The sequence below is a fragment of the Nuphar pumila genome, chromosome 11, assembly GCF_984573655.1.
Source record: "Nuphar pumila chromosome 11, dmNupPumi1.hap1.1, whole genome shotgun sequence".
NCBI classification, from domain to species: domain Eukaryota; kingdom Viridiplantae; phylum Streptophyta; class Magnoliopsida; order Nymphaeales; family Nymphaeaceae; genus Nuphar; species Nuphar pumila.
Window position 1 is genome coordinate 2,750,645 of NC_143259.1, and position 17,304 is coordinate 2,767,948.

The 17,304-nt window shown below is 38.7% G+C and overlaps 1 protein-coding gene across 1 annotated transcript; it reads left to right on the plus strand.

The window, feature by feature from the left end:
- Nucleotides 1-6,144: 6,144 nt before the first annotated feature.
- LOC149821627 (ethylene-responsive transcription factor 6-like) lies at nucleotides 6,145-7,724 on the plus strand. The gene has a single exon (XM_089981374.1). The coding sequence runs from the start codon at nucleotides 6,145-6,147 to the stop codon at nucleotides 7,363-7,365; it is 1,221 nt and encodes a 406-aa protein (XP_089837500.1). The 3' UTR covers nucleotides 7,366-7,724.
- The last annotated feature ends 9,580 nt before the right edge of the window (nucleotides 7,725-17,304 follow it).

The window sequence follows — 17,304 nt, forward strand, 5'->3', positions numbered from 1 at the left end:
CAGACTCCACAACTCTTCAAGTTGAATGATGCTACCCACGTTGGGAGGAGCCCCCATACCCCTCTCATATAAGGGTAAAAACTCTGAATTAGGATCTACAACTCATTTAGTTGAATGATGCTGCCCACGCTGGGATGAACCCCCGGACCCCCCTCCTGTAAGGGCAAAAACTCTAAATCAGGCACATAAGTAGAGAGAGAAGGGAGAGAAAGTGAAAGGGTTGGTGTTCATGGCCTTCTCCAGGAGGAACCCTTTACCTCCATTGATTTCTTCTCTAGAGAGAGAGAGGGTTTTACAGTGTTTTACGAAGAAGGAAGAAGAAGAAGATGACGATAGAGCAATGTAGGATCGTCTGTTGGATGTGCACAGAAGTAGAGAGAGAAGAGAGAGAGAGTGAGAGGGTTGATGTTCATGGCCTTCTCCAGGAAGAACTCTTTGTTTCCCTTGATTTCTTCTCTAGAGAGAGAGAGGGTTTTACAGTGTTTTACGTTGAAAGAAGAAGAAGACATGTTTGTCTTTTTTTTTAACAGAAAAAGAAGAAGACTTTGAAGAGTCAACATCATCCTCGACTTTCTGGATGGAGGACATGTTTGTCCTTTTTTTGAACTGTTTGTTTTTTCTTTTTTGAATAAAGGGCATTTTTGTCATTTTCTCAAACCATCACTTTATGAGAAAAATAACAAGAAAGGGTACTTAAGTCTTTGCAACAACACCAGAGTCCGATGCAAAGTTATGTCAACATACACGGGAATACGAGCCCCATGTGCTTGTATACGTGGTGCTCATTCAAAGCCCCGAACACAGACGTGAGATTCAGTGAATCATCGGGGGCGAACATACACCACCCTCTCACTTATCATGGGATGCTGTCTAACAAACGACCTTTCAAATAATTCTTTTTTTTTTAGTTATATAAAGAAACCCACAACCTGGTAACAGGTATATCATAGATCGATCTTCCAAGAAGAGAAAACTCTATTACTAGGACCCATGCCCCTAGAGCCTATGCTGGGCTTCTGCTTATCCAAGGAGGTAACGCTAACCAAGGCCCAATCCCACTAGACCAAAAACCCCTTTGGGGGCATTTCTCAAAGAATTCTTAATTTTTGAGTTGCAAAAGGACTGTGAATGTGATAAATCGTCAACAACAAAACTGAAGCATTAAATATTTGGTTATTTCAAGCGTGAGTGCTTAGTACAATTTGCTTGCAGGGATGGCGGTGGACTGTCGCCCTGCGCCCACTTTGCCCTGTTTGGACTGAGGATGGAAGACATTAAATGGGGATGGAGGTTAAAATCAAAATCCGTGCGGGGATGAACTTAAGCTTTCCCCTGCCCTGCCCCGTCCCCATCATCACCTTGCCCCGCCCCCAATCCGTCTTTAAGGATGACAATAGACCGAGGGGAACCGGAGCCCCGCCTCGCCCCGTTTGGACTGGGAATGGAGGACATGAAACGGGAATAGAGAACATGAGACGGGGATGGAGGTTAAAATATGTGAAGGAAGAAATTCAGAAAATCGTTATATTTCTGATATGAGATCAACGGTACATATAGAAAATGTTACAAGAAAAAAAAGTAAAACAGATTACAACAAAAAAAATGTTTACAAATTATTGATTTCCATGAGATGGGATTCTGACCCAGGAAGGTGAGGTATCTAGTAACTAAGCTACGGGTTGTAGGGCAAGTGGCCCAGTCTGATTTCACAATAAACCAAAATTTGTAGAGTATTACATGAATGCATAAAAATTCTTTTATCCAATGAGACTTTAAATATCGAATACCTCTGAAGATTGCGGCTTGGTGTGAAGTTTGTGGGGCTTGCATAAATTGACTCAATATAGTTGCACTGGATAGACAATATCCGGGTGTGTCACAATCAAATAAATGAGTCTGCCGACTAAACAACGTTATGTTGTTGGATCTGGTAATGGATCTCCATCATCTGGGCTAAGTCAGCATTTCTGATCTATAGGAAATTCGATGGGATTGGCTCCAAGGAGGCCTACATCAAACAAAATGTTCAGAATATATTTTCGTTGACTCAGAAAAATGCCAAAAGAAACATGTGTCACCTCGATGCCAAGAAAATACTTAAGTTCCCTTAAGTCTTTAAGGTTAAACCATGTATGAAGAAAATTCTTAATTTTGGTTATCTCCAAGTCATTATCGCGAGCGATAATAATGTCATCAATATATATTAGAATAAGAATGAAGTTGTGGGATGTTTGTTGGGTAAATAAGGTGTAGTCAACTCAGGATTGAATGAATTGAGTATCTTTAAGAGTAGAAGTAAGCTTTATGAACCAATTGCGTGAGGATTGCTTCAATCCATAAATAGATGTATGAACTAGACATACTTTATTCTCTCCTTGGACTCAAAAACCAAGAGAAAGTTGCATGTAGACCTTCTCATGCAAATTGTTATGTAAAAAAGCATTGCTTACATCAAGAGAAAGTTGAGAACATATAAAACGTCAACAAGAATAAGACTAGAATAAAGTTTAACATTCTCCATATGAGTAACAAATATTCTTTCACCATTAGCATGACTAATGGGATGTGGTTTAGACAAAACAGTAACATGATAAATATGGGACGTCATATGATGAGAGGCTCCTGTGTCAATGACCCATGAAATATGTGAATGAAAAAATGAGTTACCTGCCAAGTCTGCATAGGTGTCTTTGACATCAGCATTAAGCCAAGAAGCGTAATGAGTTGCTTGAGATTAATTGGCCATGGTAAAGAAACTGGATTGCTCTTGCTGATAGGATACCATGTGAAGGAAGAGATGACTTAGAAAATTATTATATTTCTGACATGAGATCAACGTTACATACAGAAAATGTTACAAGGAAAAAAGTAGAATAGAGTACAAGAAAAAAATAAAAAAACAGAAAGTGGATTATCTCCCCACGATATGCATTGTGATCGTTATCTACAGTGTTGGTAACCGCCAGCATCTCCATGATATGCCCAAGATTATTTATGGTGGTAACTGCCGGCATGGTGGAGATAAGGTCAATCAAATCAAAACCCGTTCGGGGATGGAGGCGAGTATGGAAGGCAGGATTTTGAGACGGGGCAGCCAGCCCTGGTCCACTGCCAACCCTATTTGCTTGGCGTCTTCAACTTCAGAAGTGCAGGATCCCCTTGATTCAATGAATTATTTGGGTGCATTAAATGAGTTGTGGCCCAGTCGATTCAATCTTTCAAGCAGTATCCTAGAAGCAGTGTTGTCAGCATCGTTTTGATTGGTATCGGCTTATTTTTCAATTTTTCATAAAAGTAAGTTTTTACATTTTACTTACACGTCATTTTCTGGTTGAAAATTCAAAATTGTCAATTTAAGACTTACTACAAGAAAAATGTCAAATTTGTAGCTAAACAGTACTGTTGATTTCCTATTCTAGTGGTAAAATCTTTGTCAAGGTGGTCCTGTTTAAAATTGGTAGCTGAGATGGGCGTTTATGCATTTGGGATGAGAAGTGAGGACCTTTCTCCTTTGTATTTACACTAAAGAAGGGATTTAGCAGCTACCATCCAGGATTTGGCAGCTGCTACTTCTTCAAAAGCATAAACACACGTGATTTCATCCCAGCTACCAGATTCCAAACAGGGCCTAAATGGCTTTGAAGATTCAGGGCTGATACTGATATACGAAGGAGATCACAAGGGCTCGATTTTTTCTAAGGGCGCCCCTGGTTTGTCACCAGACTTGAGATGATCGCGATGTGCAACCTTCAAGGAGTGTCGCTTAAAGCAAAGTTGAAGTTGGTCAGCAGGTGGTGATTTTACCCAATGTTATCAGTATCGTTATGACCCTGAATCGTTGGGCCACCTATTCAGTTGTATCGGCCGATACTGATACTCAACCGAATCGTTGTGCGTTGTGTGTCTGTCCAAAAATAATAATAAATTATAATGTGATACATGTTAATTAAAACCATTAAAATAAATTTAAAATAATAATTAAAAAGTATTTTTTGGTAATTTTTTTACAATTATTAAAAAATAGCCGATTCAGGCCTACATCGTATCGAATTTCTGCCGATACTATGCATATGGGCCAATACAGGCCGATACGCACGGATACTGATAACATTGGTTTTACCAACAAAAACCTTGTCAACCTGCGGTTGATGATGAAAGATTGTTCCTTAGCTTACCCCCCAAAAATAAAAAGATATTATTGGTCAGTTCTTCACCAAAGTTTACATGTACTTAACGATCTGAATTGTTTTAGCCAACATCCTATGGAAACTTCTATCCCACTTGCTTGCTTTTGAAAGTTAAATATATGTTATGTGCTCGAGAGTATAGGCAGCCAGAGCTCTACTATTTCCGGACGACAGTTGATGCTATAAAACAGTGATCGATCGCAGTACCATCAGGCTCTGCAACGTTTTTCCACAATGATCATCACGATCCCAATAACTGAGTTAAATTTAAATTCAGCTTCACTAAAAACTATATATCATTTTTTTTTGGATAATTCAAGAAAAAAAACCGGTTATCACCGATTATACATTGGCTGGCCTCTGGTTGGTAAAACTTTTGAGGTCCCCTTGCTCACCGGGAAGTATACCCAGCTTCAACCTTATAGCAATAGATGCCATATGTGGGTTTCAAACTTGTGATGTCCTGTACCTGATAAGTGGAGCCCTTGTAGACTAAAAGCTACAAATTTTTTTTGCCTCTCACTATTCCAGCAATGGACTGCTCAAGGCCGGCATGGTTTGAACCAAGGCTGGAAAGTGATTAGATACAATTTGATATCCAATCCCAGTTTGGCACATTAATTCCATATTTGGATCTTTACAATAAGATTTGATTTTTTAACCAAATTTGCTAAAATGGTGTTTTTAAAATTCGAATCAGTAATTTAGGTCAAATCTCATTTGGATTATTAGATCAAAACCTTATCAGCTTTTTTTTACATGTAAAGTGCTTAATTTTTATTGTTTTTTACAGGGTCCATCGGATTTAGTTATATTATATTGGATCCTATTCAGATCCAAATTCAGTGTCAAATCTACGTTAACAGTAGTCATCTCTCTCTCTATATATATAGTCACTAGAATATGAGAACTAATGTATGAACAGCATTTTTTATGGATTTTTTATTCTTTTCTTTTGAATGTAACTGTACGGATGTGGTCTGCATACTTAATTAGTTTTATAAGAACTTGTTCTTGAATCATCTTATTTTGATGCATAAATGAGATTTTTTCAAGGCCTTAAAATCAATGACTCATAATCTTCATAAATATTCAAGCATTCAAAAATCACATTTTTTCATCGAAAATACATGATCCATTGGTTGATTCTTAGCAAATTCACCATGCTCATATATATTTCTAGTTCTAATACTCTAGTTTTCATATTTCACTTCTCATATTCTAGTGACTATATATATATATATATAACCACTAGAAATATGTGAACTGGAGTATGAACCGAGATTTTCATAGTTTTTTTATTTTTTTAAAAATTTTATTGTATGAATGTAATCTAGATGTTTGGTTTCATAGAAACAAACTACTCTTGGATCATCTGATTATGATGCATAAGAAAGATCTTTTAAGGTTTAATAATCAACACAGCTCATAATTTTGGTAAATATTCGTTCAAGCATCCAAAAATCATATTTTTTCACAAAAAAAATACACGACCCAACAATAGATTCTTTTAGCAAATGGACCATGCCGAATGCTTTGGCAGGGTTGAATTTGTCAAAAATGCCTAATTCAGACTAGGTTCCATATCTGGATCTGATCTCAACTTTTATGAAAAACTAGATCCAGACTTAATATGTAAACAAAGTAAAAACAGATCAGGACATATAGGGATCACAGCCCAAATTGAACTGTTACTCAGTTTTGGATCGAAATCCAATCCAAATCAACGGCATGTTGCTGATCGAACTTGAATTCGAACTCGTGCCCGACAATGAAACTGAACCAGATGAAGGGGCAATGCGCTGCAGCGATTTTTCTCCATCATACGGGTTGGAGCGCCTTAGTTAATTAAAGACCAACAATTCTGTCCAAACTCTTGGTCTTTGAAATTGGTTTGACGAATTTTGAGGTCAAAAATACATGGTGGGGACTCCTACTCCACAGTTGACAGTTGGGGATGGTTCCATGCATTATCCCACGAATCTCCTGCGAACTATCTCCTCTTCTTCTTCCTCCTCCTCTTATATATACCGCCACTCTCTCACTCTTCTCCACTGACTCCTCTTATTCTTTCGACATCATCATCACTAGAATCGGTTCTGGAGTTTCTGCTGCTTCCAAGGAGAGTCCTCGAATGGAATCATCAGATGATGCTGATCATATGGTGCTCCAGAAGATCAACGATCACTTGTTCGGCGACTCGTCGTCTCTCGAGGGTTGCCTCGACCATCTCCTACATCACTTCGCCGAGACAGTCGGAGGAGGACGCCAGTCCGACTCGGTGCCGGCGGATCCCGAGATGAAAATCACCGGCTCGGGAGTTCTCGAGCCGAAGTTCGATTCTGCGTTCCCGGAGGATTTCTTCGACGTTCTTCTGGAAGAGTCCCGCGAGTTTGGACATTCGTATTGGGGATCGTTCGCTTCTGAGAAGAAATTCAGGGGTTCGGACTGTCTTATGAGGGAATCTCTTGGTTTCCTGGATCCCGATTCCGATCTGCAGCTGATCGAGCCGAAGACCGAGACGTTCGACGATTTCTTCCAAGATCCCGATCCTCGCCATCAACGGATCTCAACAAAGGACTCGCCGACCCGCGAGCGAAAAATCGGCATCTCGAGCTCCTTCTGCGGCGGATCTCCCCTGGCTCCTCAATCGGTCGACCACCGGAACGTCGCCACCGGTGGAGGAAAGCGCCGGCGCCCAGAAACTTTGACCGTAAGCATCACTTCCGGAAGAGAGGAGGACGGACGGCACTACCGGGGAGTGAGGCGGCGGCCGTGGGGGAAGTTCGCGGCGGAGATCCGGGACCCGGCGAGGCAGGGTGCGAGGCTTTGGCTGGGGACGTTCGACACAGCTGTCGATGCGGCGCGGGCGTACGACCGATCGGCCTTCGCGATGAGGGGGAGCAAGGCCATCCTCAACTTCCCGCTCGAGGCCGGGAGGAGCGACTGGTCGCCGAGCGAGGCCAGAGTCTACCGGAAGAAGAAGAAAGTGGTAGAAGTAGAACCAGAGCCGGAGGCCGAGGAGGAGCTCCGCCCTCCGGAGAACTGGGCTGCCCCGCCACTGACTCCGACCATCTGGTCGAGTGTCGCCGATCTGAAGGGCGTCTTCAACGTCCCTCCACTCTCTCCTCTGTCTCCTCATCCTCCCTTTGGCTTCCCGCGGCTTCTGGTCAGCTAGGGTTAGCGAACTCCGGCCAAAGGACGGAATTCCGGTCGCCGATTTGGAGAACTTCCCGGCGAAGCCGTTCCCTCGTCCCTGTGGAGCCTTTTCGAATTCTCTTAATGACTAAAACAGCCTGGAGCTTTCGTAGTAACGAGTACCAAGTTTTGCGCCAAGTGTTCTCGTCCGTCTGGCTGAGGTTGAGGGATGAAATTGTCCTTTTAATCTTTTGCTCGGGGTTGGTTTCGACAATTCAGTTATGGATTAGCTTGGATTCCATTTACGTCTTTGAGCGCCTTGTCTTGTTATCTTCTTCTCTCATTTATTTGATTTATTCGTTTATTATTATTTTTCTTCAATCAAAATAAATGGACCTACATGCCCCTGTTCTTTATTTTATTGACGAAAACATACCGTGTTGAAACTTTTTAGGACTAATTTTTTCATAATGGGATCGTTCAATGTTGTTAGAACCATCGTTATAAAAATTTAAACATATAAATAGCAGTAATTTTTGCTTAAGGTTTACTTGAAGAGCTATTACTTGGATCCAGGATGGAGGCTTTGCAATTTTTGGCTGTTCCCCATAAGACTCCTCCTTGTATTTAGCTGTTCAGGATCCGAAACCGTTTGCATCATATATCCATTCATCCAAGTCAAAGTAAGCATGGATCCAAGTCAACTCGACATCGAGCATTGAATGAAGCCAATAAGCTGGTGGCTTGTCTAAGGCAAGCTCAGCGCGGTTAGATCTCTGTTCCTGAGGCGGTTTCTTTGAGTAAAACTCAAAAAAAAAACAGACCATAAGTGCAAGAAAGAGGTTACCATGGTTCTCAAAGATTTGTCTTGGGTGAGGTTGACCAGGCAGTACTGATCAAGGTGTTCTGCTTTGACGGACTTGGCGGCTGGTCAAGGTGGCCAAAGTTTTGGAGACTTGACCCACTTGGTTAATCAAATGTTTTGGCCTTCTACAGTGTGGGTTAGTTGCATGGGATAAGGTCTGCACTTCCTCGTGAAATCGACTCATGGACCAGCCGAAGCCGGCGAGTCAAGGGTGAAGACTGGTTGACTTAGCCGGTCAATGCTTGTTTCTCTTGCTCCAGTCAGTTTACTGTAAGCTGCCTTGTGGGGAGGTTGATAAATTTTGTTTCATTATCTATGGACATGTCAATAATTAAGCTTATGCCTCTAACAGGGTTCATATATAATCCCTAGGTCCCTACTAAATTAATTGCAGGCATATTACTCTAAACAATCAGGCTGATAAGTGTCGGTGACAAATGAGGACACAAGAATCCTTTTTAATTCTCACCTTCCCAGTATTGTATGTTTGGATGCTTCCAATTCTCCAAATAAATGGGGATAAGGTGGGACAATGTGTTACAATCAGGGGTGTCAATGGGTCGGGTTTGGTTCGGACCCAGCTGGAATTAGACTTTGATCATATTTTTGGGTATGGTATTGGGTCCAGATCCAGTTTTAATCAAGTCCACTATAAGAAATTAAAATCATACCCGGATCTGATAAGAACTATATATATGAAACAAACCCAGTAAAACCATATTTTTTATCATTCTTACATTGAAAAATTGCAGGTCTTAATTGAAACTCGGGTCAGGTCCGGGTCTGATATAAAATTTCACAAACTATACCAGGATCTATGTATTAATCGGACTTTCAGGTCTGAACCTGAGTCTCAATCGGATCTTCTTATTTATCACCATACCCGAACCCTATAGAGTTTGCTTTGAGTCGAATCCCGGTAAACCAAGCCCGTTGACACCCTAGCTACAATATGTGTCACACCTGCTTCTCTTTCTTATTTAATTTACTTTGTCTAAAAAGATGGCTGCATCACCCACCACCTCTCTCCCTCCAGTCCCAACAAAGAGCAAAATTAATTTCTAATAAAATTTTATAATGCATGCAACACATTAGCACTCACTTAGGGGGCCACAAGGGCTCTATGGCAAGGGACTGATGAGTTCAAAACCTGCAATGAGCTTCGCTCACTTTCGGGCCAAAGCTGAGTGTACTTCCTGCTGAGCAAAGGGGGACATGGGATTTTACGCCGACAGACAGACACTGAACATTTTAGTCACTAGAATTCAATGCAGTGATGCGTGAAAATAAGAGAGGGAGCCATTAAATCCAAATTAGGGTGGGTACAAACCTTGTATGAATCAAGTTTTTCATAGGTTTTTAATAAATCTAACCCTTCTGATGCATTTGGCATGGTCCATTTGCTAGGAATCGACTGTTGAATCATCCTTAAATGGTAAAATTTTTAAAAAAAGTAAAACAAAAAAAAAAAACTGTGAAAATCTTTATTCATACCTGTAAACATATTTGGTTGGTAAACATATTTCAGTTACCACACACACACACACAGATTTATATATATATATATATATATATATATATATATATATATATATATATATATATATATATATATATATAGAGAGAGAGAGAGAGAGAGAGAGAGAAGGTGCGGTGTTTTTTTTTTTACAGTTTCATCCTCGTAAATGTGTTGGGCATGGTCAATTTACCAGGAATCTACACATGGATCATGTGTTTTGGATGAAAAAATTATATTTGGAGCCTCACATTTTTTTGAACCTTATAAAAAACTCACACATGTGTCGGAATCAAACACGTCAAGAGGTGATCCCTATAAAATCAAGTACATAGATCTCATCTATACCCTCAAAATTTTAAAATAAAATGAAAAAAACCCTGAAAAACTCATTTAGCACCTATCATTTCTACCTACCCATTCCGCTCTCTCTCTCTCTCTCTCTCTCTCTCTCTCTCTCTCTCGAGATGGCCATATATATATATAGGCACAGCATCCAAACCCAAACCCTTATTGATGATTTCATGGTAGGGTAGGCACTTAGCCACCCTGTCCAGTGTGTGGATGAAAACATCCTGAAAATATGGCTGGATGGTTACCAGCTTTACCCATTAAAAAAAATCAAGTAAAGGTAAGCATAATAGGCTTGTTTTTGGCCCAATAAAGCCATGTCCTCTTAATTAATAGGTTTGTTTTTTAATGACGAAGTTTCCCAGTGAAGCGATAGGTGTAGCCATGCACTCACCGACTTGCATATATTATTTCTTTTAGATCAAGCTAAAAGTAATAAAATAAAAAAATGATGGAAAAGCAAATGTACAAAGGAATTATAGAGGAGACTGCAGTGATACACTCGAACATTTTAGTCACTAGAAAACCAACATCAATGACACCAAACTCTTCAGCCAAGATAATTGAACCATTTTAAAAACAGGTATATTGAGTATAGTTTATACACACATTATCAAAATAAGTTGGCCCTTTTTGTTTCTTCACAAGTTCTTTTTTTCTTTTCCTTAGCTTTCTTCTTAAAATGGCTTGTGCCTGATCAATACGACCCTTAACCATGCATTTTCCGTTCCCACTGAAGTGCTGCTAATTACATGGATGGAAAAAGGATCATCCATAGAAAGAAGGAAAAAAAGAATTTTAGACTTCTGTGAATGATCATGACACATGCATTTGTTCATCTCAGTCACAAATATCGTGGATAATTTGAAGTTATTACAATTTCATGGCAAACAAAATTGCAAAACAAAGAAAATCCAATAAAACTATCATAAATCCAATTTTATCATCTTTTTTCAATAATTCAGTTTAACCTTCTTTTAACTTTTAAAATAGTTTCCTTTATTTTTTATATGCTAATATATTCAAATAGTAAATTTTGCCTCCACAAAGGCAATGGGATTTTCTAGAGCTCCAGTTCGCCTGTAAAAGCCATAGGATGCTGAAAAACCTGACAAGATGATAAAGGCGGCAATGCAAGTAGAGCAATGGAATGCAGGCAATCATGTTGCCACAGAAGGGAGGTGGGATCATGGGCAACATATGAGAGGTATATATAGAAAATGCATGGAAAAAGAGAGTGGAAAAATGATCCTACTGTCCTTGAAAAATGAGAGGTTTCTCGAAATACCCTAGAATTTGCGAAATCCGCCATGTCCACAATTGTGGATGTCTGACTTTTTTAGGACATTGTAACTTTTCGCACAAGCGAACCTCATGAGGTTCGCACAATATATCAGTACGTTATCGGATTCTCGCGATCGCTCACTAAAAAGTAGTTTGGCACGATGATGTCACCGAACTCATGAATTTCGCATAACCAAATTTGTGAACCTGTTGTTTTCATTACAATAGAGGAGCAAAAGGAGATTCACACATTAAATGTGTGCGTATGCTCCTTTTTACAACTCCCATGTGAACCTCCCATTAGTGAAAACATATGAACCATTGCAAATACCAAACAACATTCGCATATATGGTAGGACATTCATGAGATACCACGAGAACCACTTGTTAATGAAAACTTGCAAACCATCGCAAATACCGCACGACATTCGGGATATACCATGTGAATCTTTTTTAAGTAACTGATCATCAAGGAAGTTAGTAAATATGTGGTGACATTCACATATACGTGTTGTGAAACACCTTATTATCCTTGACCTCCACCTCAGACTCCTGATGATCCTTCTCTAATCCCTCCAAATGATCCTCCTGTCCACTCCTACCCCATCTTCAACCAATCCTCATGTCCACTCCTACCCCATCTTCAACCTTTGGCAGATCATCCAATCCAACTTCTCTATTCTCTACCATCACATCAACCTCAGGCTTCGCATCCTCTGCTTTTCGAGACACCTCTGCCTCTGTATAGATTCATTCATCTATATTCTTTACACTCTTCGTCTTCATCTCGCTATTGCCATTACAAGTGATTGCATCTCCAACGTTAGTCGGGCATTGAGGTTAGCAACAACTTCAGACTGAGCTAATGGTTCAAACTTATTCACCACTGATTGCACATATCAGTCCTCCTTCTCCTCCTTAAATGCTTTCAAGATGAGAGACTTGAACGAGGCTACATACACATTAATCTTTTTTCAGCTTTAGTCATACATTTGGGCTACATTAAAAGTGTTAGTTGTTGCTTGATTGAGCACAAATTTTTGGGTTTCAACTTACTGAGGCTGCATTTTTTGTGGAAAATGTTGGACACCCAACTTTTGGTCATGGAACAAGGTTCCTTTATACCCACTTGTCAAGCTTACTCTTAACTTCATAGTAGAAAGTTTCACCTAATATGTATTTTTTTTCTATTAGATTTCAACAATAGCACATGGTGTGGGTGTGGTTCCCTTTGATGAGAATATCTCTTCAGTCATTATTTTGTAATAAACAAATTCAAAACTTTCTACAATAACAAAACAGGGAATAAAGGTAGACACACAATAGGGACAGGGAATAGGCTATTAAAAATGCATTACAAAAAACAAACATAATAGGCTATTGAAAATGACAAAAAAAACTCAAAAATGATGCATGTGTTCCTTACTCATGTTTATAATATAAGATACTCAACAAATAAATAACAAAATTCAAAAATAGAGGCATACCAATCCTTAAGGAAACAAAGTGACAAATGGATACTCACTGGCAAATGATTTAAACAAAGAAAAAAATGGAATACGCTGTTAAACATGCAAAAATAAAAAACCATGCTATTTTTCTACAAAATAACTTATTCATGTCTTTTTTCAAAAAAAAAAACTGATTTAACCACTAAATATATGCTTACAAAAAAAAACCATCATCAATGATTCTAAAAAAGTTATCGATGAAGTGTCGCCGATGAATAGCCATAAATAGTCATAGAAAAATCACCAACAATATTCACTGAAAAATTGTTGGAAAATTTTTGTCAGGAAAAGAGCGTTAGGGCCACAAAAAACTCTAGTTTATACAAAAATAGCTCACGAATGTGAATCATCACTTTTATATTAACGATGGTCGCATTTAATGCTTATACGGACATTCGCAAAATAATGAGATATTCATAAGCAAGATATTCCTCAAATTTATAAAGGTAATACCTTATTTGCAGAGATCGACCTGAGTGCGAAGGTCGAGGACATTCACAACACTAATATGTAAATATCTCCACACATATGCAGATCTCCTTTAAGAACATTTACTTAAAGAATATTCGCGTGATAGCTCATAAATTTTGTACTATATATATGAAGGTAATACCTTATTTGCAAAGATCGGCCAAAGTGCAAAGGTCAAGGACATTGTCGTCACACATTTGTGAACATTCTTGATGATCATTTACTTAAAAGAGATTTGCATGACAGCTGACGAATGTCATACTATATATGCGATGGTAGGGATGGCAGTGGACCGGGGGACAACGGGGCCCCGCCCCGCCACTACAACAAAGCAGTGGATTAGCGACGACCTCATTCCGTCGCTATTCTGTCGCTAACCGACTTAGCGACGGATAGCTTACGTCGCGAATTTTTCGACGCTAACTGGAGACGGAATAAATTTGTTGCTTGTTCCGTCGCTAATTGCGACATAATAACGAACGAAGGATTCCGTCGCAAATTCGTCGGTACTAAACGGTGACCTCGGCTTGGCGACGGATTTACAGTCATCGCTAAATTATATGTATAGCGACGGATATATATGTCGCTAATCCGTCGCAAACAAGAAAAAAAAATTATTTGAAAATTAAATATCGAGAATGCTACAATTTATATTTCATGTATAATTTATATTTCCTGTAAATAAAAAATAAAGTACACATAAAATTTCATATAAAAGGAAACTAAAACAATTAATCGTTCCACTTTAAAATTAACAAGTTTAATTATTTACAATTCAACAATTATATTTTTGAAACAAAAAAAAATAGAACAAATTCAACACATTAATGTAATCATCGCCAAGATTTTGTGCGTCTTCTTGTTCATTGCTTTGATCTGTCCCTTCAGGTCCGCTACGCTGAGTATCGCTAGCAACCTACACAAGAAAAGAACAATCAGTATTGATAAACAAAATATATTGAAATAAATTATACACTATATGTGATTCTATCATGTGCTCATATGTGTTCTAAGGCTGTAAAAAACTCTATATGTGATTCTATCATGCTCATATGTGCTCTAAGGCAGGAAAAAAATTTTATATGTGATTCTATCATGAATGATATGTGTTCTAAAGCAGTAAAAAAACTCTATATGTGATTATATCATGCTTATATGTGTTCTAAGGCAGCAAAAAAAACTCTATATGTGATTCTACCATGCTCATATGTGCTCTAAGGCAGGCAAAAAGCTATATATGTGATTCGATCATGCTCATATGTGTTCTAAGGCAGTCAAAAAATTGAATATGCGATTATATCATGCTCATATGTGTTCTAAGGCAGTCAGAAAAACTCTATATGTGATTCTATCATGCTGATATGTGCTCTAAAGCAGGCAAAGCAAAAAGCTTTATATGTGATTTTATCATGAATGATATGTGTTCTAAGGCAGTAAAAAAACTCTATATGTGATTCTAGCATGCTCATATGTGTTTTAAGGCAGTCAAAAAACTGAATATGTGATTATAGCATGCTCATATATGTTCTAAGCCAGTCAAAAAACTGAATATGTGATTATAGCATGCTCATATGTGTTCTAAGGCAGTCAAAAAACTTTATATGTGATTCTATCATGCTCATATGTGCTCTAAGGCAGGCAAAAAACTTCATATGTGATTATAGCATGCTCATATGTGCTCTAAGGCAGGCAAAAAACTCTATATGTGATTCTACTATGCTTATATGTGCTCTAAGCCAAGCAAAAAGCTATATATGTGATTCGATCATGCTCATATGTGTTCTAAGGCAGTCAAAAAACTGAACATATGATTATAGCATGCTCATATGTGTTCTAAAGCAGTAAAAAAAACTCTATATGTGATTCTACCATGCTCATATGTACTCTAAGGCAGGCAAAAAACTGTATATGTGATTCTAGCATGCTCATATGTGTTCTACGGCAGTCAAAAAACTGAATATGTGATTATAGCATGCTCATATGTGTTCTAAGGCAGTAAAAAAAAATAAATATGTTAAGGCAATCAAAGTTAAATGAAATATAACGACATGAAATATATTGCATGAAACTTTCATACCTGAGAGGGATCTGCAATCGAAGTTCCCGTGTTCAGCAAAAAACTGTTGAACTCAGCTCAGAGAACGTCAACGACGATTTCATGAAAGTAGTCACACATTGTGTCCTTAACGATCTGACGTACATCATCACCGAAAAGAATAGGATGCTGCTTGGAGCTTATGTTGACGGAAGAAGTCTGTGAGCCGTAACTGGAAGAAGCAATAACAGTTTAAGTGTTCATATTACTCCCAAACTTGAACACACGACCCTTTTTGGGTTCACCTGCTGTAGTCACTCATGCTGCAGGATCAAATGATGGATGCTGAGTAGCATCATCGCCATATCGCTCTACCATCTGTTGCTCATATGCCTTCTACAAAATAATGTTTAAAGTATGCATTAATAATTAATGATAACATTATGATAACTTGCATATTTCAATGATTATTAATAGAATAAATACATACCGTTGTCGTTCTCGCCTTCTCTGATACGAAGTCTCCCGTGGTCTTCCGTTTATGTGTTTCAACAAACACATCTTTATATGGTACAATGCCTCCTTTTTTTGCTTCCTGCGAAGTTAAATGATAAAATATTTAGTAAACAAGTTTGCAACAATACTTATAAAATTAATATTATATATTGATGAGTTACCATTTTCTTCAGGTGGCTCCCAAAAGTCTTAGATCCTCCTGTGTGTAGATGGGCTTCGGGCATTTTCGCTCGATTTTGTGCAACTTTCGCAAAGCGATTTTGAAATGCATCCCCCGCCCACTTGTCGCACATTCCATCCTAATAATCTCTCCTGATAGTAATAGGGTCATGGCCCTTCCACTGTAGTGGATCATCTATTCCGCCAGATGTTGTTTTTGTCGTAGTCTTCATATTGTTCAGCATGTCTGCAAATCGATTGGCAGCCACCCTCTGTCACACCTTCCTTGCATCATGTTCCTCCACCGTAGTCGTGAAGCGATTCGAAGCCTATATACAACAAACAACAACAACTACGCCTTCATCCCAAAACAATTGGGGTCGGCGATATGAACCAACAAAGAAAATCATTCTGGGTCTTCCACATGAATCCTTCTCCTCCATTCATTTCTATCCAATGCCATGTCCTCGGTGAGGTTCAAAGCATTCGTATCCTTTCCTATCACCTCCATCCATGTCTTCCTAGGCCTACCCCGACCTCTTTTAACTAATATATTTTTTCATTTCTCCATCCCTCTAACTGGAGCATCATTAGGCCTTCGTCGAATATGTCTAAACCACCGTAAACGATTCTCTCTCATCTTATTTTCAATGGGTGCAATGCCTACCTTCTTACGTATCTCCTCGTTCCGAATCTTATCTTTTATTGTATTTCCACACATCCATCTCAGCATACGCATCTCAGCTACACTCATTTTTTGAATATGATGTCTCTTGGCAGCCAAACATTCCGTACCATATAGTAAAGCGGGCCTAATAGTCGTCCTATAAAACTTTCCCTTCAACCGCAATGGCATTCTACGATCGCACAACACTCCAGTTGCACTCTTCCATTTCATCCACCCAACCTTTATCCTATGATTTACATCTCCATCAATTTCTCCATACTTTTGAATGATAGATCCCAAATATTTGAAAGAATCATCCACCGGTATTTCTTGCTCACCAAGCTTCACTACACTCTCATCTCTATTTTGTTGCTTACTAAATCGACATTCCATGTATTCTGTCTTACTCTTACTCAACTTAAAACCTCTTGCTTCCAATGTCTGTCTTCATAATTCTAACTTAGCATTAACCCCAACTCTAGACTCATCAATCAAAACAATATCATCAGCAAACAACATACACCACAGCACATTTTCTTGAAGCCTATATATATTTTCAAAAAGTTAGTAGACATGGTTATAAAAAAATAAATAAATATGAAAC